Below are 24,419 nucleotides of genomic sequence, written 5' to 3' on the forward strand. Positions count from 1 at the left end.
CTTGTCACAGACCCACAACTGGTAGCACACAGCACTGTCAGATTAGCTGCAACACAGTGACATTTAATACAAACACAAAGAGGTCCTTACAGTAAAGAATCTAAAAGTACACCCAAAGCATTTCAAACAAAATTCATTTATATCCTTGCAACAGCGTCATGAAGAGATGGGCAGTCACTTCAGTCTGATCAACTTTTTACAATACACAAGGCAATACATCGCCTAATAAACACAACATCTATACCTTCAATTTTCAATATTCATTTTATTTAAGAAGGGCTGTGGGCACCTGGATCCTCAACATTATGAGTAACTGTATGACAGTAAGTTTGAAAAATTCTTCTTCCTTTGAAATTTAAAACGCGTTGACACCTTTGAACATGAGCAGTGTGTTTCATCCTTGTGCTCTTCAGCTCTTCTGCAGGAATTAAACCTTGCTGGACGGAGGTTAAAGAAGCCGACGCACTGCCGCGGAGTCCGAAACGCAGGCAGAGCGTCCGGGTGCGATCCCGAGCGGCCAAGAGATACACAAAGGCTTCCAGAGACACAAAGACGCGCTGCACAATTGCTCTATTTTAAGCCGGAGAAGGAAGCTGAGTTGAATGAATCCTATCCTGCAGAATTCGTTCCCATGGATTCAGCTCCCGTGCGACGCTTCCCTTCCTGGCCTTGCTGAAGCGCCGTCCCTGAGAAGCCACTGGGGCGGTCAGCAGCCTCCCCTTCCCCCTCTGTCCCGGCCCTCCGGGTCCTCACCTGACACAGACCCTGGAATCTATCTCACACTCTGTTTCCCACCACACACCCCACGTGTCATGCTCCGTTTCCCCTGACACAGGGCACCTCCCAAGAGCCGTGCCACGTGCTGCTATTCACATCGCGCATTCTGAACAATCCGCACCCGATCGAATCACAGCATCGCACACTCAGCGCTGAATCGCACCTCATTCACACTACATTTCCGACATCACGCACCCGAGCTCATCATACAAAACTCTTCACGCTCGATCATTCTTGGTGACCCGCTCCGTTGTGAACGCTGACTAAATATTGCGAATGTTTGTATTCTCGGTCTAAGATGGGACGTCTCAAACAAAAATAGGAACGTAAAAACAACCAAACTTAGAAACACATACTGAGCAATACTACTATCTTATTTATCTGAAAACGTTTACGATGGTGTGGTGAAGAACTAAGGTGGGATATGAAATGGTTGGGTTCTTTGTTGACTTCTGCAGTAGCGTCAGTTTTGTGGCACTCAGTGTCACTCCACTGACAAGGGTTCCTCAGAAAAATAAATTGACCTGAACTGTGTGCTAAAAATTGGTTGGTGACCTCTGTGTGGCGGGTCTGGGGTTCGAGCCCGGCTTGGGGTTCCTTGTGATAGACTGGCGTCCCGTCCTGGGTGTGTCCCTTTCCCCTTTGACCTTGCGCCCTGTGTTGCCAGGTAGGCTCCGGCTTGCCATGACCCCGCTCGGGACAAGCGGTTGTTGACGTTGGTTGGTTGTGCGGTCAAAAGCGGCAACAGGCCGTGGGCACACCTTGGAGAAAAACTTTCCATTGGCTGCCTGCAATTTCCTCTCCACATGGCACAGCCAGATGTCTTTCCACTTTCTACACACTGTAACATGGCACTGTAAACACACGTTGCACATTTCAAACACTAAATATGCTCTGAGAACTTAACAAAAAGTGAATTATGACAGAGTGCTTGATGCAACAGCTTTCATTCGGAGGCACCCGCTGTGGGCTAATGGCTCTGGCAAGTGCAGCATACGCAGATTTATGAGTTCAGCGGGCTGAAGTCTTAAGTCACGGAGACAGACAGGCTCTCTGACAGACATCCACCCGCATGCGCGCGCACACACACACACACACACACACACACACACACACACACACAGTTAAAGCAACATGCTGGGGTTGTTCAACACCAGTTAGCTGGCAGCCTCCATATTGTCCATTGATGACCCTCAGTTGAACCCTACTTTAAGCGTACCGCTTCCATGCACGTGGAAGCTATTTGGAGCGGCTTGCACCTACGTCGTTGCGTGCACAAAGAGGGAAATGGTCATCGCTCAAGTATGAGGGATCCGTCTATGTTCTCGTACCCTAGGGCTCAGGGGGCGCTACACCATGGAGTTCCATCTGCGTGATCCCAGTTCAGTGCAAGTCGGCATGAACGAGTGCGCAAGCTGGTGTCTGCAGGTGTCAGTCGGTGCGTGCTCGGTCGATAACACCCGCAAACACTGCAGCTTATCAACGGTGTTTCCGCAGCACGGCTCGGCGCCCGTCACATTCGACGCATGAAAGGTCCTCGGCTCAAAATTGCACCGTGATATCTGAATATAGACTACCTGAAAGTCACGTGGGGCAAAGGTACCTGTGAAGTAAACATTAACCATGAAAGAATACAGCAGGGCGTTGGATCCATCCTGGAGAATAAAGGCAGTTAAAGCATTTCTGTTTTTTTACTGGCTTTCCCACAGAGACTCTGCACATTACAATGAGTATTATCAGTGTCATTTGCTTATAAATGAGAAACTAATTGATTTTAAACCAGTAGGCAATGGCCCACCATATCGTTTCAAGTACTGCTCACGGGTCTGGTTACAGGGAAGTGGTGCAGAGGGTTTAAGAAAGCGTTCAACTGGAAGGCCTCCGTGCACCAAACAAAAATTTTATTGCACGTGAATCACACAAGAATGCAACAGCAGAGTAAACAAGTGCAATAGTTTCCGGCGAGCAGCACAGCAACATGGAGACATGCCTGTCTAAGGAAGAACTAGAAAAAGAATGCACACTTACATATGAAGGGTCTGAGTGACTTACATATGAAGGGCTTGACACTGCTGTGGATGTGCTTGTGCTGCTTGAGGCCCGAGGATGTGGCGAAGGTCTTGCCACAGTCGGGGCAGGCATGCGCACGGGCCCCTACGTGCTGCGAACGGATGTGTCTCTGCAGGTTACTGGGGTCCGTGAACACCTGCTGGGGAGGGGCGAGGCAACGAAAGGGAGGGTCACCCTCCTGAACCACTGTAAATGCACATATGTGACAGCAGCGGCAATGAAAAGCGTGTCCTTTGCGTGCATGCACACACACAAACAGACGGTGATAGACTAGCATCCAAAGAGAAAAGCACACACACACACACACACGCCAGCGCGCACACACTTCTGCTGCAGTCTTCACTGTACCTTTGAGCAGTTTTCACATTCGTAGTGCTTGCCACTGTCGTGTGACATCTGGTGGCGAATCAGATTGGACTTCCAGTTAAACGCTTTCGGACATTGGTCACACTTGTACTCGCGCTCCTCCGAGTGTGCCAGGGCGTGTGTCTCCAGGCTGCAGCGCGAAAAAGCGCACAGGGGACACCTTTAGTCTGTCTAGTGCACAACATCAGAGGGTGCCCTTTGGCACAGTGATGGGGATCCCACTGTAGGACCCTTGAGAAAGGTAGCGGACTGAACCAGCCCAACCGTTTAAATGGATAAACATATTAGCCCAGCCACAAAAAACATAACGTTAAGAGTCCGGACCACTGAACAAAGTTAAAGTCGCAGGAACGTCGACTTCCTGTAAATGAGCGCAAGAGCAGACCGATCTCGATCTCTGGACGACGCTCCTAACCTCTGAGTGTCCGGGAACACTTGGTCGCAGTCCTTGCACTCCTGGGCACTGTGGGGACTGTCCTCCGGGTTCGCCAGAGAAAAAGCAGAATGAGGGGTACCACACGGCTGCTTCCGGTGGTCCTGCAGCTCTGTCCTCGACTCAAAGTGCTGGTCGCAGTCTTGGCACCGGTACTGCCGTTCTTCTGTGACAACAGAGCGTGTAACACACTGCGTACTTTAATGTTTCCCATTTATGGGCACACGTGCAGGCGCCGCGCGTGTGTGTTGATGGAGAGAAGTGCTTCCGCACTCGGTGTGCTCGTACTCACCGTGGATGTCAGGTGCCATGGCCTCATACGAATACTCCTCCGCCTTCATGAAAAGTAAGAGCTCCTCTCCAGGTTCAATACTTTGTGTGACTCTGTAGAATATCTGTGAAGCAGAGGATTGAAAAATCTGGTTATCTGTACATGTTGCATGTACAGAAAAAACTGCCCAGCCGTATAAATGGGTAAATAACTGTAAGTAGCTTAACGCTGTAAGTTGCTTTGTGTAGGAGCGTCCATTAAATGACTAAATGTAAATTGTGTAGTCATCAAAATCACTTACACCTTTTTTCATTTGGCAGACTTTTTTGTCCAAAGTGACTCTCAGTGTTCAACTATTTTAAATTTGGTGCAGTCATTATGCTAGCTGAGTTTCTTTCAGAGCAAATGTCAGAGTTAAATCACTGAATATAACTAACCCCTTTAGACAGTGTGGTCAACTTGGGGTCAGTTCTTCATTCAAGAGTTTTAGAGCCAGAGGTGGGATTCAAACCCACAACTGCTGAGCCCACAGAGAGCACCTCTAACTGGTACCATTTTGCTCAGGGGTACGACAGCAACAGCTGGGATTTGAACCCAGGATCTATAAGACCAGAGGAACAGCTCTCACCACTATGCCACCTGTTGCCCCCAATCACAAACCGCTAGAGGCCAAGACTGAGGATGTTTGTTAAAAAAGGAGGGATGTTGCGTGAGGACGTGGTTGGAAGCACCGACGAAAGGCGGCCGCGCCGGGAGATGAAGCACGGGCGAAGTCGTGACGCAGAGAATGCGAGTGAAACACAGGGGATGGTTCTCATGCTCTCGGAGACAGGGGCACCGATGTTTCACCGCAGCTGCGATCACATACGCACGGGGAACACGGCGGAGCCTCTGAGATCCTTCGACTTCCCTCGCAAACACAATGGCGCTGTCCAAACAATTGAGAACCAATCTTTTTTTTTTTTTTCAAAAATATCTACCCCCCGGCATCCACACCCCATTTAACTTATTAGCTTCCTGTACAACGCAGCGCTGACATTTGGATTGTGACTTATTGGAATGTGACTGCAACTTCTCGGAAATGCAGAGGTTAAAGAGACGTTACCCTTGAAGACAGTTTGAGTCGAACCTTTCAATGCCTCAGCATGACATCATCTGTGCAGGAACACAAAGCGCTGCTTGCAGTGGTCCGGGGATAAAACGGTGCCCTATTGTTTAAGAAAGAATACAGGGAACTGAGCGCGACCCGAGAACAGAGTCCTGACCCCTTTCCTGCTGATCACAGATAGCAAAGGCGTTCTTCACCTTTTACACCGACTCGCTGCAATAATATTGTGACTTCCAAACAATAAAGAGCAGTTGAGATAAAGTCTGAGAACCCGTGTTCGCCTTTTAGCGGAGACCGATACTTGGCGGATCCTTGGGTCGAGCGCTGCCGTGGTGTGGAGCGCTCACAGTATTGAGAGAAAAATACGCAGAGTGGCCGTAGTTCTTCGCGTTGACACACACTCCCTCGCACACACACAACGGGTCGCTGAAGTTCAGGGTAACGGTCACATTGTGCTCAGGGACATTCTGCTTCTCTCTGTTGTGCCACTGAAAAAATACTGGCATTTTTTTTCCCTAGTTTCGTTTAGAATTATTATTATTATTATTATTATTATTATTATTATTATATCAGCAACACAGCTGAATCAGGTCATAACACAATGTATCAGAAGTGTTACATTATTTTTTTTTTCCATTTCCCATTTAGTTTTGTTAGATTAGACATACTTTTGATGATAGTTCATACTGTATGTCAGTTTTTAGGAAAATATTCCACATTTGTGAAATTAGCTAATTTTGGCACCAAGTCCCAAGCACCAAGTATTCCAGCACCTTTTAGCATCTAATGCTTTCTAGAATGTAATGGTACTTTATATAATGTTCTAGTGCCTTTTAGAATCTCCCAATAGATGCTACTGTTCAGCACTGTTCTAGAATGTTTCAGTGCTTTGTAGAATGTTCTAGAATGTTCTGATAGGTGCAGAATATATACTTTTTTTTTTTTTGGTTAATAAATGGCATTTAAAATCTCTCAATATAGTTTTCCTTACATGTGTGAGCAAAAATTCTCACAAATTCTTGAAAAATCTAAGAAAAATTGAGAAAGTAATATTCTGTGGCTAAAACTGTGACTCTATAAGAACTTGTGGTATTTTTGTAATCGGTAAAGTTGAATCATGATCAGCGCAAAAATCAAATAACTAAAAGATGTAGTTGCGTTGTGACACGCTAAGGAGATGGAAATATGTACGAGTCCATCATACACCTGAAAGGCCGAGCATTACAGTTGTTAACAAGGGTCCTCAAAGGGCCCTGTATTAGTATATAAAGTGGTCTAAAGTTTATAAAAATTCTCTCACAGATCTAGTGCTGACTTTTCTTTTGAGATCTGGAGTCAACCACATATTTATCAGAGCAGCTTAGAGTGGACTGAGAACGACAAATGAAGCGTCCCACTAAAGGACACTCCTGTTACTTTGAATTCTGTCACGTTCTCAGAATAAAAGCATCAAAATGCCTGGAGCGACATCACACTGAAGACACACCAACGATGTCGCCGTAAGCATCCCGTAACAGTGTACTGGAGTACGGTAGAATCCCTGAATGAATCTGGGCGAAGCTGCGCTCCTCTTGGTCCAACGTGCGTTACGCTGCGCCCTCCAGGGTTCACCTTACTAACGGTGTACCAGCTTGAGGTGTTTCACAACTCTTGTCGGGTGCGAAAGGACGGTGGCAGAGAGTAGAAATGAATGTTTGGCCCGAGGAAAAATGCAGAAGCTACTTCAGAAGAGTTGCAAAAGCTCCAGGCGGATCCTCCACAAACCTTTATTACCTGCTCCTTTGATACACAGGTATGCCGGCGCACTCTCTCTCTCACACACACACACACACACACACACACACACACACACACACACACACACGACCTCAGCTTCCTCCCTTCCTCAAAATTTAATTCTAACTTTTTAAACTCTAATAAATAGTAAAGGTTTACGCTCGGCAGAGGACAGCGGGGCATCACCCAAAAACGACGATTACACCAAGGGTTTGATACCTTGCAATGGTTAATCAGCAAAACAAACACACCGACATGTCAAACACACCCTTCTCTCCAGGTACTGGTGTGACTCCTCTTTAAAAGACCTTCCCTGACCTTCTCGCTGGGTCAACACCTGAACAGTGAGCAGAAAACTCTAGACAGCAGTTCGGCGAACAGAAACTTTCAGCGTGAAAAGCAGAAAAAGACAGAAGAAAAACCACAAAAATATTTACTAAAAATTCAGTGCCTACATACACTTTAATTAGTTTAACCTAATCTTTTCTCCAAAGCAACTTACAATTACTTACCCCTTTATGCAGCTTAGTAATTTTACTGGAGTAATTTAGTGTAAGTACCTTGCTCAAGGGTACTAGAGCTGGGCACTAAACCTGCAACCTTTGGGTCTAAAGGCAGTAGCTGTAACCACTACACTACCAGCTGTTCTTAGGCATATGTACATATCCATACATACACACAGTAAATACATACAGTAAATGCAGTAGGCCTTACGCTGCAGGTACAGTTTTGAGCGGCTGTTTTATTTTTTCCTGCAGCTGTACTTGTTCTGGTGGGTGTTGAGTGGTCTCTAAGCTGGAGATGCCAGAATGAGGTAAACCTTCAAAACCTTCACTTTGTTTTATTCTTCCGATATCTATGCCGGTCTATTAATCACCCGTCTGAATATCAAAATGAAGGAGGTGATGGACGCACTTAAACTGTAGTTTAAATCAAAACATTACAATTCAAAGACTCCATCTACAGACTCTGTATGGATTTAAATGTTAAAAAAAGCTTAAATCTCATATTTTCACTCTCCATAAACTGCTGCAGTATCATCTTTTTTTTTTTTTTTCTCGTGTATTTGTACCTTCCACCTTGATACCGAAATTCAGGAAACACCACTGACTTTACCTTAACAAAAAACTTAGTTAAACTTAACTTCAACTGAGAATCAAACAACTATCATTTGCTTAAAATGACTGTAATTAAAACAACTATTAGGGCAATCGTGAACAATAAAGGTGAGTGACGGACCCCCCTCTCCTTTTTCGCACGCTCTCTTAACCTAATCTCCACTTCTTTCCTCCATTGTGCAAATTCGGTAAAATAATTTATAAATAGCCTTACAGAACACGGGATGTATTACCTGTTTATTGCCGATTATGAACGTAAACACGGTGTACAGTATAAAGCGGTACATGATGTGGTTTCAGCAGAAATGTGCTTGGCTTGGACAGAAATGCACTGGTGGAAGCAGGTTTGTTATGACGAATCAGCAGACCAGTCAAAGTCTTCACGTGATTGAGGTCGAACCCGAGCTCATGGCAGAAGACTAGCGTTGAGGTGCGTTTAGAGTGACAGAGTGAATCCAAGAAAGCACAGGACACAGGAAGCGGCAAAAACGAAAACAACCACACGCATTCAGACGACTGGAACACCTACACACATGCCAGCACAGCGATGCAACATGAATTTGAGATTCAATTTTGGGCATGGGGGTCGGACCCTAAACTGAAATTTTACACTGTATGTTACACAGAAAAATAGTTCGAATGAATTTTACTTTTTCAGATAATTCCATGGTGGCGTAATAAATAAATCGATCTTCAGTAAAAGTTGATTCCTGGCAATAAGCATTTTTATTTGATTGTTATTTCCTTTGGTAGTAAAACTACGAGCAGTTGACTCTGACATGTTTAATAGCAGGTAAAATTAAAAACTGTGCCATTAAATGTCGTTCAAGGCCAGATGAGCATTTATACTGGCATATTTTATAATGGTCTGCGATGACCTGAACACACTTTAATTAAGATTCCTACGCCATGTCAAAAGTGCAGGTTCGGTGTGTGCGCGCTTTCTTTTGTGTTCTTGGGTGACACTGCGTTGTGTGCCATTGCACTAATTAAGCCATTGTTCATTTTTTACAGACGCCAGCTGACTCACACACAATTAAAGCCAATTATGCCCTTATTTAAATCATGCCACTGCTTGTCTTCACGACTGACTAAGCGATTTGAGCCGGTGTCACTTTCATTACTTTGAGAATTCTGTGCACTGCCCGTTAAAAGTAAAGAAAAAAGGTGCTGTATGCAAACACAAAAAGTTTTTTTTTTTTCTTTTTAATCTTGAAGCAAATCCCGCAGGCCTCTCAACGTGATAAAATGCCCTGCATAATCTTATGGCCTTGTTTTCCGAAAGAGACTACCGTGGAAGAGGGAAATGTGAAAAGACCCACATGAAGACTCGTGAGCACGGGGGGGGGGGGAACGCTCACTTCCCCAGGAGATAAACCCATAATCTGCCCCCTCGCGAGTAGCTTCTCCAGGTTAATAGAGAACGTCTATGTTTCCAGCTGCTGAGAAAAGCATCGTGGCATTCCTGGAATAGCTGCGAGGTTATTATGTAAGTGGAGGAAGAGCGTGGAAGTATCAGCAGAGCTCTGCCTTTTGAGCCTGCCCTGTGGTCCTTCACGCTGAAGCCAAGACACAATTAGAGAAGGCAAACACGGCGATACGCACACACGGCGGTCGCCGAGGGGAACTGGGCCGCGCCGTATCTGGGAGCCAGATCAGAACAACACCTTCAGCCGAGCGCCGAGCCGGGCGTGAGGCAGCAGGCTGCGGCCTGGAGACGTACCTGATCATCTATCTGGCACGCAGTCAGGTTGTGCTGGTGGGCGAGCGGGGCGAACTGGATGTGCTTCAGCCAGCTCCCTGTATCAGACCTGCTGGCATCCGCGCTCGACTTCACACGGCCCGACTCGTCCAGAACCTGCACACGGAGATAGATGGGGGGAGGGGGGGGAGCGCGCATCACACTCTGATCCATATCTGAAGTTAAAGGTGTTCTCGGACAAACCCTGTACCTCCCACGAAGAAGCCATCGGCATTGTGTGTGTGTCTGCATTCTGACAATAAAGCCACACGCGTGCCAACATGTTACAAACATGACATTGGCTCAGCTTTTTGTGTTTGCACTGAATATACAAAACTATGAACCGAATATATTAAACTTGTTCATTTCACTCAAAATCACACGTGTATTTTTCCCCACTAACCAATCACAAAAAAAGCAATCCGATCATGTATTTTGTTTTTAACACATCTGCTGAGGGTTAATTCTAAAATTCCTGACTTTTTAGTTCTAAAATGAAAGCTGCTTCATTTCTTTGAGTACACATGGCTGCACAGTTATATTGAGAAATTACAAGAGCTGCACTTAAAAAAAAAAAAAAAAGAAATTAAAAAAAGTCACACACTTTGGAAGAAAACATTTTACAATTAATTGGAATAAGTAATTTAATGTTGATTTATTTCTCCAGAAAAAAAAAGTATGAAAACGAATAGTGCTAAAGAGAAAAGACTAGATCTGCCATCGGAATAAAAAGTATTTCTTCAATCACTGGTCACCTGCATTAACACACCGAAAGTTCACGGACAACAAAAGACTCTAATTAGAATGTCGCGCGGGACAAAAACAAAGGCAAAGTTTACACACATTTTCCTGACCCACACATTCGCAAAAACATGGTAATACAGGGCACCGCTTAAGGAATAACGTCCCATCTTCAGCAGACACTGTACCATATTCAGTTCTTAGAATTAAAATTAATACTGCAGACTTCTATGCTCCAGCTGCTTCATAACACATAAACTCTATTCAAATTGCGCTCAGTTTTCACTTCCCAGTCCATTTCAAATAAGCCTGTTCAATTCGTTTTATTAATATTAATAATACAAAAAACGTAGGTATAATAATAACGTTAAATATTTCAAAGCGGATTAATTATATTTCGCATTTTTTTCACTGCCACTGAAGGCATAAAAAACGGACTTTTTTACATAAAAATCACAACAGAAAACTAGAATGTAATGAGAGGGGAAAAAATGTTTTTCCATTTTTAACAGCGAAAAAAAAAAAAAAACTTGCTGAAGAGAAATCGAAAGCGAGTGACGAAAAAGACGCGACGAAAATAAGTGAGAAAAAGTGCGATTAAAACGCAAGAAACACGGAGAAACGGGACGTCGTGCGATTTTAATCCTGAGATATTAAGTAAAACGGAGATATAATAAGAACACGATAAGGGTATTAAAATAACACCCACTAACGCTATTTAAGTGGGCTACGGGAAATAGGAGAAATATTTTAACAAACCCCGTCTTCTGTTCGTACCAACAGAAGCAATAATAATTAAAAACAAAGTGACACCGTTCGTTCGCTGAAAGCCAAACTAAAGCAGTTTTTGGTCTTGGGAAAACTTTTGTATAGAAGCACGTTTTTATTTCATAATCAGAAAAAAATACCACGCAGTTTAGTTTTTGTATTGATTTTATTTATTTGTTACTACGTGCATTTTTAACTCCAGTCACTGAGTGTGAGACGCGATGCGGTATTTTTCAGGAATAATTCGGGAACGTTCTCAAGGCGTTCATGTGTGCAGAGGAACGTTTTTAAACGGACGATCGGCGACGAAAAAAAGCAGTAAAAGCGAAGCGAACAAGTGAGCTTTTCTTACCGTGAGAAAGGCGTCTGCTCGCTAAGAGGGAAGGTCACACTGAGTCCCGGTGAGGAGCGACGGGAACGCGCGCGCTCCTCACGAACACTGATGAAGATGATTACAGATAACTGCGATGCTCGTTCATTGTGCTCCCACTCTTAACTGTCTGTCCCGCATTCTTTTTAAAAGCCCTCTTTCAAAAGAGTTTGAGAATTCAGAAGTGGCGATGCGCGTTTTTCCTCCTCCGGCCGCGGACACTGTCGCTCACGTGCTCTCTGTCACTGTCACCAGGTGGACACCAGGTCAATCCCTCCGTATGCTAATAGGTTCCATTCCGAGTCCGCTCGGGTCGAGTGCAGGGCCGTGGGTTCGGACAGGGTCACACACACACACACACACACACACACACACACACACACTCACTCACTCACTCACTCACTCTCTCACACACACACACACACACACACACACACACACACACACACACACACACACACACACAGACAGACAGACAAACACACACACACACACACACACAGACAGACAGACACACACACCTCGCGCTCTCCCCTCCCTCTGCTCTCCTCCTCCGGGGTGTGATCGAGTGATGTGTGCTGCTATCTCACACACTGTCTCTTTAAAGAGGATCCTGCTCTGCCGTCCATGCCGTGCGCTCGCTCGGAAGTGTCCCGGCTGTCGGCGCGCGCCGGCGGAGCCGCGATCCCCTCCGTACACTTTTAAAGTGACAGCAGCGCGGAGGAGCCGGAGGGGAGCAGAGGTCACGCAGGGGTCGGGGACAGGTCCTGCTCGCCTCACTGCGGACACACTGCCCCCCTCGCTCGTTTCTCCGCTTTACATCCTTTTTAATAGACGGCCGCTTTTAACTTTTTTCCTCCTTTTTTGGGAAGGGGGGGTCTCTCTTTACACTTCACTGATCGTCACGCGAACAGCAATACAATCCTGAATCTGCATAAGTCTTAAGTTCGAAGAACGCCTTATGAATGTTACTTTTTGCATCAAACAAACGGCACATTCATTTTTGCTTGTTTACAAAACTTCCAAAAACTTTGTTTTTTTTTTTTTTTGTTGTTCTACTGTTACACACGATGCCGAGTGAGTTGTGTGCTGTGCTTGCACCTGCTCCCTCCGTCGCACACACAGATCACACACATCATTCTAAACCAGATGACTTTTCGCACATTTTCTTTTCTTTTTTAATAACAACTTTTAGGCAACGTGTATCTAAACCAGACAATTCGAAGACATTCCGACGACAAGGCGTCTGAGAATTAACCCGGTCGACCACAAATACCGATTGCTAATAATACTAGTAGACATGCCATTAGACGGCGTGATACGCAGAATGTTCCATGAAAGCAATTACGAGAGAAAGCGGAGGGAAGCGTTAAGTGCGCTAAGACGCCGGATGGGAAGCAGACGCGTGAAGGTGTAGAAAGTGCAAGGCGCTCGTTTTACGGGGCTCTAGAGGAATTCGCGGCGGGCGGGCGGGCGGACAGTGGACGAGGAGGCGCAGGACAGGTTCCTTTCTCACAGCCCGCAGAGGTGGGGTCACGCCACACCGCTGTGATTAATATGTCTCCGTGGCCCGCTATCTGTGACATTGAACCTCTAGCGCAGATAATGGCCATTGTTTCAGAAAATCGCGGAGCGAACGTAGTAGGGACAGGAAAAATCGTGTGTAAATAAGCGGCAGCGCGCCTCCCATTCCCATAGAGCGCGCCGCTCAGAAGCCGCGAGGAGGCCCCGCTCCGCCGGCCATTGATTTCCTGCCTCTCTTCGACTCCTCCATTGTTGAAACCCTTTTTAATTTAGCCATAAATTGGGAAAGCCCGAGCTATGAGCTGTTCTATTTTCTTCCTGTCAGGATGAGGGATTTGTTTTATGATGCATTGTGTATTAAATACAAGTAATCTGGGAAGGTGATTGCTGGGGCTCCGTGGATCTGATCGAGGCTTTTGATAGAGACTGCCGAGCCCTTGCTGAAAAGGAGGAAACCGTGCTGAATAAACAAAGGGGTCTGTGGTCTTAGAACCAAGTCAGGGGGTAAATTAGGGTAAAAGTGATCGGATTAGGAGGCGTCCCACACTTCGAGGCGGCACCGGGAGATGGCGCTCTGACCTGTTCGAAACCTCGCCGACGGACAGTTCAAACGAAACGCGCGGACTTGTAAAATTAAACACACAGATGCATTAAGTGTGTAAGTGATGTGAGGATTTACATTACAAAACAAAAACACGAGGCCCAACGAACGGCGGAAAGACACACACAACGTCTAAACGGAGGCGGCCGATCAGGGTGGGCAGTGGAGCAGCGTTTAAAATCCATCGTGTAAATCACCAAAAATTAATCACGTTATGATCCCGTTTGCAGCTTGGATGTGAAAAACGCAACACAAACCTGGCAAGAGAGAGAGAGGGGAAAAAACAAACTTTTATGTACTCTGTGTGTGTGTGTAAGCCCATTTCTATGTGTGCTTCATTCGTGGAGTTCTTTTATTTCAACTCTAAAATATATGACTGTATTATGAGTGAAAACTTGCTAATACAAGCAAACTATAAAGACTGTGTATCAATAAATTATTTTTGGCTATATATAAACATATCCAGTTTGTTTAAATCTCCCGGCGTGTTTCCCTCTTGGTGTCTCTTTAAATAGCGAGTATCTTCTGTATATTTTTCTTTTATTTTTTACGATTTGTGTAAAGTAAAATCCCAGTCCGCAGCGGTGTAATGGATAAATGTAAATGTATTGTTTGATTTTTTTTTTTTTGTATGAAAGTGGTGCGACGGTGACCGGTGTGTTTGACGCCGATGACAGTCTAAGTACAATATTCTCTCCCGTCTCTCTTCTCACTTACTTATTTTTGCGCTCCATTTGCACATTTAAAACTCCCAGGTTTGTTTGTTTAGGGAAAATCTTATTTCGCCTTACAGTATTATCTTATTCCACTGGCCCATAGCCTATAGCGACACACAGGGAGAGGAAGGAGCTCGGCTGCACTATTTCACCATGTGTTCAATAAATGTGAATTTCTGTGCATTATACGCTGAAAAATGAACGAATTTAAAATAATAATGATAATTGCAGAAAATACTTCGACCTCCCACCTACACGGGCGAATGCTGAAATACCAAAAAATACCATCTGCTCCCTACGCGTAGATATAATCAGGACGATACAGCCGGCTAACGAAGGCATTGTTAAAAGAGTAATAAATAAATAAATAAATAAAAAAAAAAAAAATAAATAGAAATCTACTTGTACTGTAAAAACTATCGAGCAAATGAAAAGTGAGAGAAACCCTTTCAGTATTGTCGAAATACCTGTCACGATTCTTTCCTGCTGCACGTATTTTGTGTGCTGAAGTTAAGGACGGTGTGCAACAACACTGAACGACACTCTTTCTCTCTCTCTCTCTCTGTGTGTGTGTGTGTGTGTGTGTGTGTGTGTGTGTGTGTGTGTGTGTGTGTGTGTGTGTGTGTGTGTGTGTGTGTGAACGCGAATGCCCTCCAGCAGAGCTCTCGCAAGCACATTCGGGACCCCGGTGTTCCCGCCTTTTCTTTTCCCGCCGACACTGAGCTCCACGAGCCCCGGAGGAAAGTCCCGTTTCCTCCATTTTATTAACGCACCGAAACCCGCGAACTGAAGGAAAAAAAAACATATGAACGGAGCTTTCATTCATATCGACTCTTTTCGGGGTTAATACACCGTGCACTTGTTGCGCTTCAGCAGCTCGTGTTCGGTGTAAAAGAGCGGGTATTTAAGAGGAGGGACGCCTTCGTTTGCCACGGTTGCTTATTTCCCGGTCCGGGAGGCACGCGGCAACGGACCCTGTGCTCCACGAAGGGCCCAGGGGCACAAGAAGGCCCTCTTTCCCTAAAATCCATGCTTTGGGGGAGCCTCCTTGCGGGCCAATTACCATTAAAAGGCCCAGGAGGAAATGAAAGGGGAAAAATGTAAATAAAAATTTCCCTGGTTTGGAAGCGGGCCTGTAGCTCGCGCAGCGCGTGTTAATCTCCACCTCAGTAATTTGGTTCTCCAGGAGAAGACAGAAGCCCCGCCGCTTTGCCCTGCACTTCATAAATCACGGCTTTATGTGGACAAGGTCAGGGCACCCCTGCCTCGGCCCGGCCCTTCCCAGTGGCGCAGCGCGCCCGCCATGTTTACCCTCCCGCCTGGGGCTCTCAGGACCATACCAGCTCACTTCTAATTACTTTTGATTATTTTCATTTGCCGGGGTCAGCCAGGCATTCCGGGAGAGAGGGATGATTTCCTACAAATTCTGCAGCCTTTGAGGAGAGGGCCCTGTGTGTTTTCTGAATTAGTGCCCCATCATTTCTGCACTGTCTGCGCCGCCCCGGCTGCCATTCGTCCCCCCCGACAGCTCGGCTGTGCCTCTGTGTCGGCCCTCCTTCCCCTTCGGCCGGGGGGGAACGACGGCGCACCAAAACAACAAAAGAAAGCAAAAGTATGAGGGGAAAAAAGGGGGTGGGGGAACAAACACGTGTTACAGTGAGGCTGGATTCTTTAATTGTTACGTTTAATTTTTTTCCCAGTCAGGATGGGATCTGAACCCACAGCATCCAAATCCAAATATGGTGTCTGCTGCCCCAACACTCAACAAGGCTCTTAAATGTAAGTCACCGATGCTGATAGTTAGACCTTTTCTTCACACTGACCTTTGCTCAACATGAATATCATGTACGGTTTTTGCAAAGCAGGGCCTTCGTCCTCACAATCCAGTTAGCCCCGTACGGCATGTAACATTCCATAAGTCAAGCGACATATAGCAGAACTTTGCATTTTGAATTAATTTAGGGTGAGTTAAGTATCGGTCAGTGGAACTGAAGCACCACGAGAATATTGCACACAGAGCAAGAGTAGCTATGAGCGCAGCTGTGGAGATGGTATGCGTGTGCAGGTCCAGAGCTCCTGAAGCTGCGGAGAGACAGCGCGTGAAATCCTCCTCGCGGCCCCTGCACACGGGGCCCAGTATGAGAGGCCATGGGGTGTGACACAGTCTGCTGCAGAGTCAAAGGTAACGTTTTTAAAACATAAATTCAGCTGAGCTGGCGCGGGTGGGGGCAAGGGGAAGCAGGCACAATTCTGGAAACTTAAACAGGCCCGCTGAGCTGGAGGGGTGCCGGTTCGGGAAGGGAGGTGGGGAGGGTTAATTAGTGTGTGTTGTTCTCTGTAGCAGGGAGAACAAATTGCTTCTTAAACACTCGTATACATCCTTCTTAGAGGAGCTTTTATGTACGAATGACAGAACTGAGCGTACCTGGGAAGATCCGAGGACAGGGAAGTTCACATTTATTACATTTATTGAGCTGTCTGGCCCTTTTTAAAGTGTAGCGTATGCAATGCAATGAACGCCAGCCTCTAACACACTGCAGCAACTTTAAAAAATCATTTTAATGTGGGGACAAGACTTGTTTGAAAGGGCGGTGTCTGCTGCCTGAGCGCCTTGTGCCACCCTTGTCACTGTATGCGAGTTTTTGAGCTCATGAATGGTAACTGTGCACATTCATCAGTAAAAATCCATTCATTTTGTACTGTAACAGCAGGGCGAAACTGATGTTAGGGTGCAGTGAAAAGCAATTCAGCTGGATGGACGTGTCCTTTACAACTGAGGTGTGTATACAGCTCTTCATATGCTGCTTCTTGAAAGGGGTGGCGGCAGTGTATGCAGTCTGCATGTGGATTGCTGGTGTTACAGAGATCATTGGATTTATTATCACATTTGATTTTCATCTGAAAATAACGATTCATGAACATTTGTGCAAGGCAGAGTGAAAGAGGGAGAACTAAACTGAGAACTATCTGTAGAGGTTGTTTTTAGCAAGGGATGGAATGCATGGGTTTAGGGTGTTATTCTTGTCGACTGTGTTAATACACATACATAGAGGGATGGTGTATGTGTGTGTGACGTGTTGAGCAAGTGTGGAAGTGTGTGCTGTCGATTTGTGTGCACAGGTTTTGTGTGTGTGTGTTGTTTGTGTGTGTGTGTGTGTGTGTGTGTGTGTGTGTGTGTGTGGGTGGTGTGGCTTTTAGGTATAACTCTTTCCAGCTGGTGATGTGTGGAGGAGAGAGAAAAAGGGCATGCAGATGTAAGAAAAGATCGGTTCCAAACGGCTGGACTACCACATGCAGTTAAGAAAACAGATCTTAAAATAGTGCTTTTTAGAGTGGATACAGTACACCTATTAACATGATATTATTCTAGGATTCATGCCGCCTCTGGGTATACAAGTTTGAAGCCAGCCAACACAAGGCCACATGGCTAACACTACCTTCGACTGCAACGCAAGGTGGGATTTCTGCCCATGCACTTTTGCTGCCACTCCATAACACTCCTCAGAATAGCCCCTTGACATCATTCACTGTATTCCTCAAAAGAGCAATCTGAACCCCCGCCCCCATTCTGAACTGCCCGCTCACGTCCTTTCTCCATACCATTCCTCAGCGGAAACTCTCAGTGTTACTGTTCCATGCTACTCCTCCATGACATACCTCTTCCCACTACCGCTCCTCACTGTTCTCCATCCTTCGCTTTAAACCAGGTACTCCAATTTACTGCAGTGAGTACAGCCATGCCCCCAGGTCAAGGGCTCACGGATCCATTCTGCAAGATGGAGAATGACTTTTTTTTTTTATCGAAAAGCCATACACTTTAGCTAAGGGTATGTATTTAACCATGATCTAACTACTGGATCATGAGTGGCTCATTGGTTTGTTGCTGGAAAGCAGATCCAGTCAAGGATAACAGGCTACTAAGACTTGAGAACAAACTCTTTTGGAGACTCACTACAAGTAAACATACTAAAGCTTTTATCATCAGCTCTGGTACCAAGCATATCTGAATCTTGCTTAAAGTCCAGATCCACCTGTAGTCACGTTTGAACCCTAAATTTACCTCCATCTGTGGGCAGAGGCTAATCATGCGATTTTAAACCAGTCATACAGAATCACATTTATTAAGTCAGACTTGATTGAATGACATTCGCAGGTTTATTAATTCAATACCAATCATTCTAATGTCATACACTTTTGGGGTAATATTCTAACCAGCAGTGAAGGCTTGCTGAAGATAAATCAGCTTTTATGATGACTGTTCTGGTTTTTATGGCACTGTGTGATGTGAAGGACTGATTTGGGGATCAATCACACGTGGTGTCGTGCGGCGAGGGACACGGGGATCGATGTGCGCCTCGGCCTGGAGTGATGGAGCGCCGATGAACTATGACCAGGGAGACTCTATCTGGAGGAGTGCCATGTGTGCATCGCCCACCCTGGCACCACAGACCCTGGAGAGAGTCTTTCCCCGAAGGAAGACAGGATCAGCAGCAGGAGGAGACCAGCTTTGCAACAGGACGCTGGTATAAGCGGTGGGATCCCTCAGGCGAGGTTTGCACAGAAAAAGCGGCAGCTTTTCCATGAATGCACTTTGCATGAGTTAAAGAGCGCTCTGAACAGGGGGTTTGACGCACAGGCTCGGCAACACAGGCAGCCTTCCAGGTCAGGCTGCACAAAAAGGGTGTGAGGTGCTGCCGATTGGGGTTGAGCTGGGGGGAGTGTGATGACGTTAGGACATAGGCTCTGCTGTCATGTCAACTGGCAGCGCGGCAAAGTTCAGAGAATGAGAAAAGGAGCCACGTAAGCCACTCATCCCCCACCGACACACTCCCTCCTTCCACCTCAAGCGCATAAAGAAGACATTTTACATGGCCGCCACCTGCCTTGCATCCCTCACCCTCTATCTGGGAGTGATTTGTTCCCTGAGACTGTTTATAAGAAGTGAAGTTATACGTAATCAAGCCCGGAGAGTGCGTACACACTGTGGACATCCTCGGCGAATGCGACGTATTAAATTTCTGTTTGTTTGACAGGAGCGCCGTGTCTCTCTCTCACTGTGGCAGGAGGACCCCCATCTATTCACCCAGGGTCACGACCCTTACAGGATTCCTGCTCGCTCGCTCAAGTGCTAACACATATTAAGTAAATTAAGAGTCTTTTTGTGGAGGAAAACAAATTAGCTTCTTAAGCAACAGAAAAGCACGACCGTAATCTCCGTCGGCTCATGTTTATGATGAAACCCGTGCTGGCTCATGTTTATGATGTAATAGGGCGTGTGCTTACGCTGTGGGAGAAAGGCAGGTGGAAATGGCACTCCTGAGCCTTGCAGCACTCAAGTGCCCCCGCAAAAGCCACACTAATATCTAACCAACAGGCAATAATCTGCATCTTACCAAAGCACGGGTCAAGGGTCACTAACTCCACACTTTTACCCTCGTTCTGCCGCATTTATGTATTTTCTTCAGTGGGACCATTATTGCATCTCCAAAAAAGGAGAGGAGGGGAAAAAAAAACATTTATGATGAGGTGTAAAACAGCCTGGAGAAAGGGGGCAGAGGTGGAAGCAGGTCTGCGGAGGGGCGGACGTGAGAGTGAGTCGGGGGTGTGTGTGGGTGTGCGGGGGCTCCGGAGGAACGGCTCTGGTGTAATCTCAGTACTGAATAGATGTCGCTCTAATAGAATCCCGCCGTCCGGCTGCCACTGAGAGAAACAAGAGCCGTAATGGATGGGTCCGGCTCCTGCTCCCACTTTCCTCCGATGACCCTTGCGCTGGTCAGAAGTAAGAGCTAAAGAAGCATTGTAGCCCGAGGGCTGATTGAATGGGGAGGGAGGTGGGAGCAGCCGTGCTGATAGACCAATTTCCCACTACTGCGAGCAGCAGGCCTTGATTGATGACGGCTGGGGCTGGAGAGAGGAGGCCCATCACATGTGATCACATAAATACTCATTCAGCTCCAATCCAGCCTGACAAGCCTGCGACAGCTTTGTCCCGTCACAGATATCATTGGAGGGAGAATACTCCATTAATCATGCGTAATTAACTTTTCCAAGGGGTCTGGTGGAACCAGTGCGGACTCCTGGATAAATCCCAGCATCTTAACTGGGATTGTGGAACCATTAAAACCAGAGGCTGTTCAGAGTCCCCTGGAGCCGGCCGGTTTGTACAGGAAACGGGTTCATTAGTACCCGTTTAGGCTCTAATGGCTCCGCTACAGAGGCAGCCCCTTCGGCCGGCTGCGGCTCACAAACCGTGGAGCACAATATCCTGTTGATCCGCGATGCCGTGTTTGAAGTTGAGGAACAGCCCCTTTAAGTGGCAATCTGTCAAGCCGGCCTGTTAACGAACCACCCCCAGCCCCCAACCCCCCACCCCCCCACGCTTTCCTGAAAGGGTCAGGAGGCTCACAGACCAGACGCCGGGACAGGACCTGTGTGAGGGGTCCGGCTTTTCTCCCTACAGTAAGGATCCCCTGCACTCTAAACAAAATTACAGCGTGTGGCGCAGGAGCTCTGCGTGCTCAGGGGTCCCTCCGGTGAACACCGGGGGCCTTGATGTTCCTTCTTGCGGTTCCTGCTGTATGTTCTTCTCCATCTAGAGCCAGTCATAAGCAGAAGCCTGAAAGTGTCTTTATGGCATTATATTATATTCTGGTATATATTATATTCCGGTGGGTGCCACATTACCACTCATCAAATTCATCCTGAACTATGTTTTCAGACATACATAATGATATTTGCCTTCAGGAAAAAATATTTGCTTCTTCATGGTCAGGCTTTTCTTCCTGTTTTCCAGATTGCTCATTTAAGTTTATCACAAAGAAAAAATTGTGACTTATACCCCGGTCAGAGAGAAATACACTAAACACAACGAAAGATGTTTACTGCTGCGGCTAAGGTGAGACCAACTGAACGTACACTTTAGACAAAACGTATTTAAATCAGGCACATGGTTTTAAATAATTAAATATAGTAAATTAGATGCTGCCTGATTATGAGCACAGCTTGCCGAGGAACAAACCACAGAGCAATTTCAGGATCGACAAATAAACGCGTGTCGTATTAATCGGGAACGAATGGAAGAGCTGAATAAAGCAGACAGCCACCATCCTGCTTTCGCTCCTCATCTCAGTTGACTACCAGATTTCTGGAGCGTAGTAGAACACTATGGAAAGCCCACTGGATTTGATCGTGGGCCTCTACCCCAAAGCACAGCACACACACACTTGCACCCAGGGACACCCATCCACCTGAAGTGGCAGGACTGCGGAACAGCCGGGCTGAGATCGGGATGCCCAGAACAGCTGGACACTGCTGCGGGGAAGGAGCTCACAATGAGAGAGGGTCCTGTCTGAGAGCAGGGCTTTGAAGATCTGGCAGGTCTGTCACTTAGGGGTGTGCGACAGATGGCTGACCTAAACACTGAGGTGCACCGTGCGAACATGGACAGGAGCGAGTGCTTCAGACATCTCCGGATTCAAGACAAGAGCCTGTGTTTATCTTGATGCCTGTAGAGCTCTACTACAGCCCATCATTCCCTGGGGCAAAGCTCCCTCCTCTTCCAAAGTGTTTGAAGAGTGGTGCAGACTCTGATATGTGTGTAGCCATGCTACCTTCCACCACCTACTTAAAGATTCAGGGTAAGTACCACTTACATGCTACACGGACACACACACACACACCCACAGACACGCAGATCCACATGTAATCATTGCAGTCATCATCCTGTCGGATGTCCCTGCGTATTGCGATGCACTTCACGTATTAATTCTGGTGGTGGAGATCGTTCGGGCACGAAGGACAATTACGAAGTCGCTTATCGAGGACAGCCACGGTCTGTCTTGTTAACAGCAGGGATGATTTCTGCTGAAGTTGTTCTCTCATCCTCGGCGCTGATCCTTTCCCTGTCGCAGCAGCCGGAGAAACCAGATGCTTTGCAAAATGTGCCTTCAGAGACTGACATCAGTTGCCTTATCAAGGGGTTCCAGATGAGCAACACGGAGGGACTGGGGCTGTCTCGGGGTGTAAAAGGATCTGCTCCTGTCCGGCAGTGGCGGCTGCTCTGCTTGTCGTTTATTGGGCCCAGCTTGGCTCCTGTGCCGTGTGCAGCCGTCTGCACTCGCTGCGTGCTGCTCATATTCCTTCCCTGTCTGGCCTGGCTGTCTGAGACCGTGTGTGTCATCAGCACCCACCCCCAACATCCCGCTGGCTGCGGGATGGTAGCACACGCCCCCTCCCTTCACCTCCTGCCAGCGCAGCCTCTCCCGAGGGCCGGCGGCTAGGGTTTTAAATAATCCCACAAGTACACCGTGGAGACAGAGGCCTTTCAGTGCTAATCCCAGCTTTCCCATGGACCCGCAGCCTCCCCTACTGGTCTTCACACACAGAGGGCAGAGGTGGAAGAACGCAAGGACCACAGCAGTGGAGTTGCAACTGTTGAAATGTAATGGTGATTCACTGTGGGGGACTGAACGCGTCGACACACCAAAGTCACAATAGCGTCATGGGCGCGGTGGCGATGTCTCCATCCCCAGATGGGTGGTGAGGTTATGTGTGCAGAGACACTGTAACCTTTGCACATGCCATCTGACAGGTGCTTTCAACTTTTCAATAAGAGCATCATGTATGGGCGACGGTGGACTGCTGCGAAATTAAGGCTTTTTTCCAATCAGTGAAACCATCTTTGACTATGCTAGCAATTTTCTGGTATAGGTTAGGAGAAAAATTTTGGATTATGCAAACGTGGAAGTATGTCAGGAGTGTGGCTTGGACCCTTGCTTGGACGCAGACAGTTGCAAGCCTAATCCCGTTACTAAAAACCGTTGAGCAAAATTTTTGGGGTGCCTTTGCATTATATTTCAATATTGTTCAGTGTAGTTCTCAAGAAAGTCCACTTCTTTATCGTGCACACAGACAAAAGCCCTGAATATAGGATCAGATGCTGGAAACGAGTCTCCGCCATCATCAATAAGAGTGTTAGGAGAAATGTGGTGTCAGAATGTGACACTAAAAACAGGCACTGAAATCTGACCTAGATTGTGTGGCAGTGCTGTGATTCTGTGGGCCAAGCTGGGCCAGAATTTGTCAGAACCTTAAGGGGGAACAGGAGGCAGCAGCCCCTCCTTCTCTGGGTTCAGGCAGGGTCTCTGCTGCCCTCTCATTTTAATTCCGTGTTGAATTCTACAGTGCGTGCACCCCCCCCCCGCTCGCACTCCCCTTTCCTGCCAGCAGTGTGTGTACCATTGTCCAACCACTCACTCGAGTTTATCATCACCGCTAGCAGTAATTGGAAACATATGTACTTCCATTCTGACACTCACTTACAAGGGCAACTGTCTCTTCTGATATTCACACCGGCTAATTTGCGCTCGATCTACATAATAAGCCGGAGGCGCTGTGGATGAGCCCAGATACAACATAGCTGAAACTTGTCACCGACAAAAAATGAGCAGAAGCACTCCAAAAACACACCAGAAGGCGCAGCTAAAAGCACACAGGCTTAAAATGATGGGCATTCAAACCTCAATCATGCTGGCAGCCACTGTGAAACACCAGTATGCGACACTGTGTGAAAATTTTTACGTCGCTGGAAGATGTATTTTATACATTTCTTTTGCCATACATCTCTCAGACCACACCTGGAGCTGACCTGGAGTTTGTGCATATTATTTGCAAGTGAGCTGCCCCCCTTTTAAGAAAAAATCTGGAATTATAGCTACGCATATACTGTACATACACATATATATATCTATAATGTAGACCTGCAGGCAGTGGCAGAAATAGACCACAGACACAAAGTTACAAACAAAATGTGCCTACATGAGGCAAACACAGCAACAGGAAGATAAACAAAACAAACCAAAAGGGGAAATGCAGGCAGAGAAGCCCAGATGCAGAGTTTGTTCTCAAAACCCAACCAGTTGCCACAAACATAGCCCACACTACTGTTTGTCGGCAGGACCCTGGAAGTCATCTGTTATCACGGCTCATTTACAGCAAACTTATGGTTTGAAATCTCAGAAACTACTCTGGCTTACTAAAC

General features: G+C 46.6%; 1 protein-coding gene across 9 annotated transcripts in view; it reads right to left on the bottom strand.

Moving 5' to 3' along the window:
• The window catches only part of mecom (MDS1 and EVI1 complex locus), an 87,653-nt gene that overhangs the window by 14,169 nt on the left and 49,065 nt on the right, over positions 1-24,419 (bottom strand). For 3 of the 9 annotated variants that reach the window (XM_029255629.1, XM_029255628.1, XM_029255627.1), the window contains exons 2-6: positions 9,643-9,777; positions 3,939-4,041; positions 3,629-3,812; positions 3,196-3,343; positions 2,830-2,983 (exon numbers count right to left, since the gene is read on the bottom strand). In XM_029255629.1, the coding sequence (XP_029111462.1) occupies positions 2,830-2,983; positions 3,196-3,343; positions 3,629-3,812; positions 3,939-3,987 (535 nt within the window). In that variant the 5' untranslated portion in view covers positions 3,988-4,041; positions 9,643-9,777. Of the gene's footprint in view, positions 1-2,805; positions 2,987-3,195; positions 3,344-3,628; positions 3,813-3,938; positions 4,042-9,642; positions 9,778-24,419 lie in introns of all 9 variants that reach the window. The other 6 variants (XM_029255626.1, XM_029255625.1, XM_029255622.1 and 3 more) reach the window with 4 other exon arrangements.

This window comes from Scleropages formosus, chromosome 10 (assembly GCF_900964775.1).
Source record: "Scleropages formosus chromosome 10, fSclFor1.1, whole genome shotgun sequence".
In the NCBI taxonomy this organism is placed as follows: Eukaryota; Metazoa; Chordata; class Actinopteri; order Osteoglossiformes; family Osteoglossidae; genus Scleropages; species Scleropages formosus.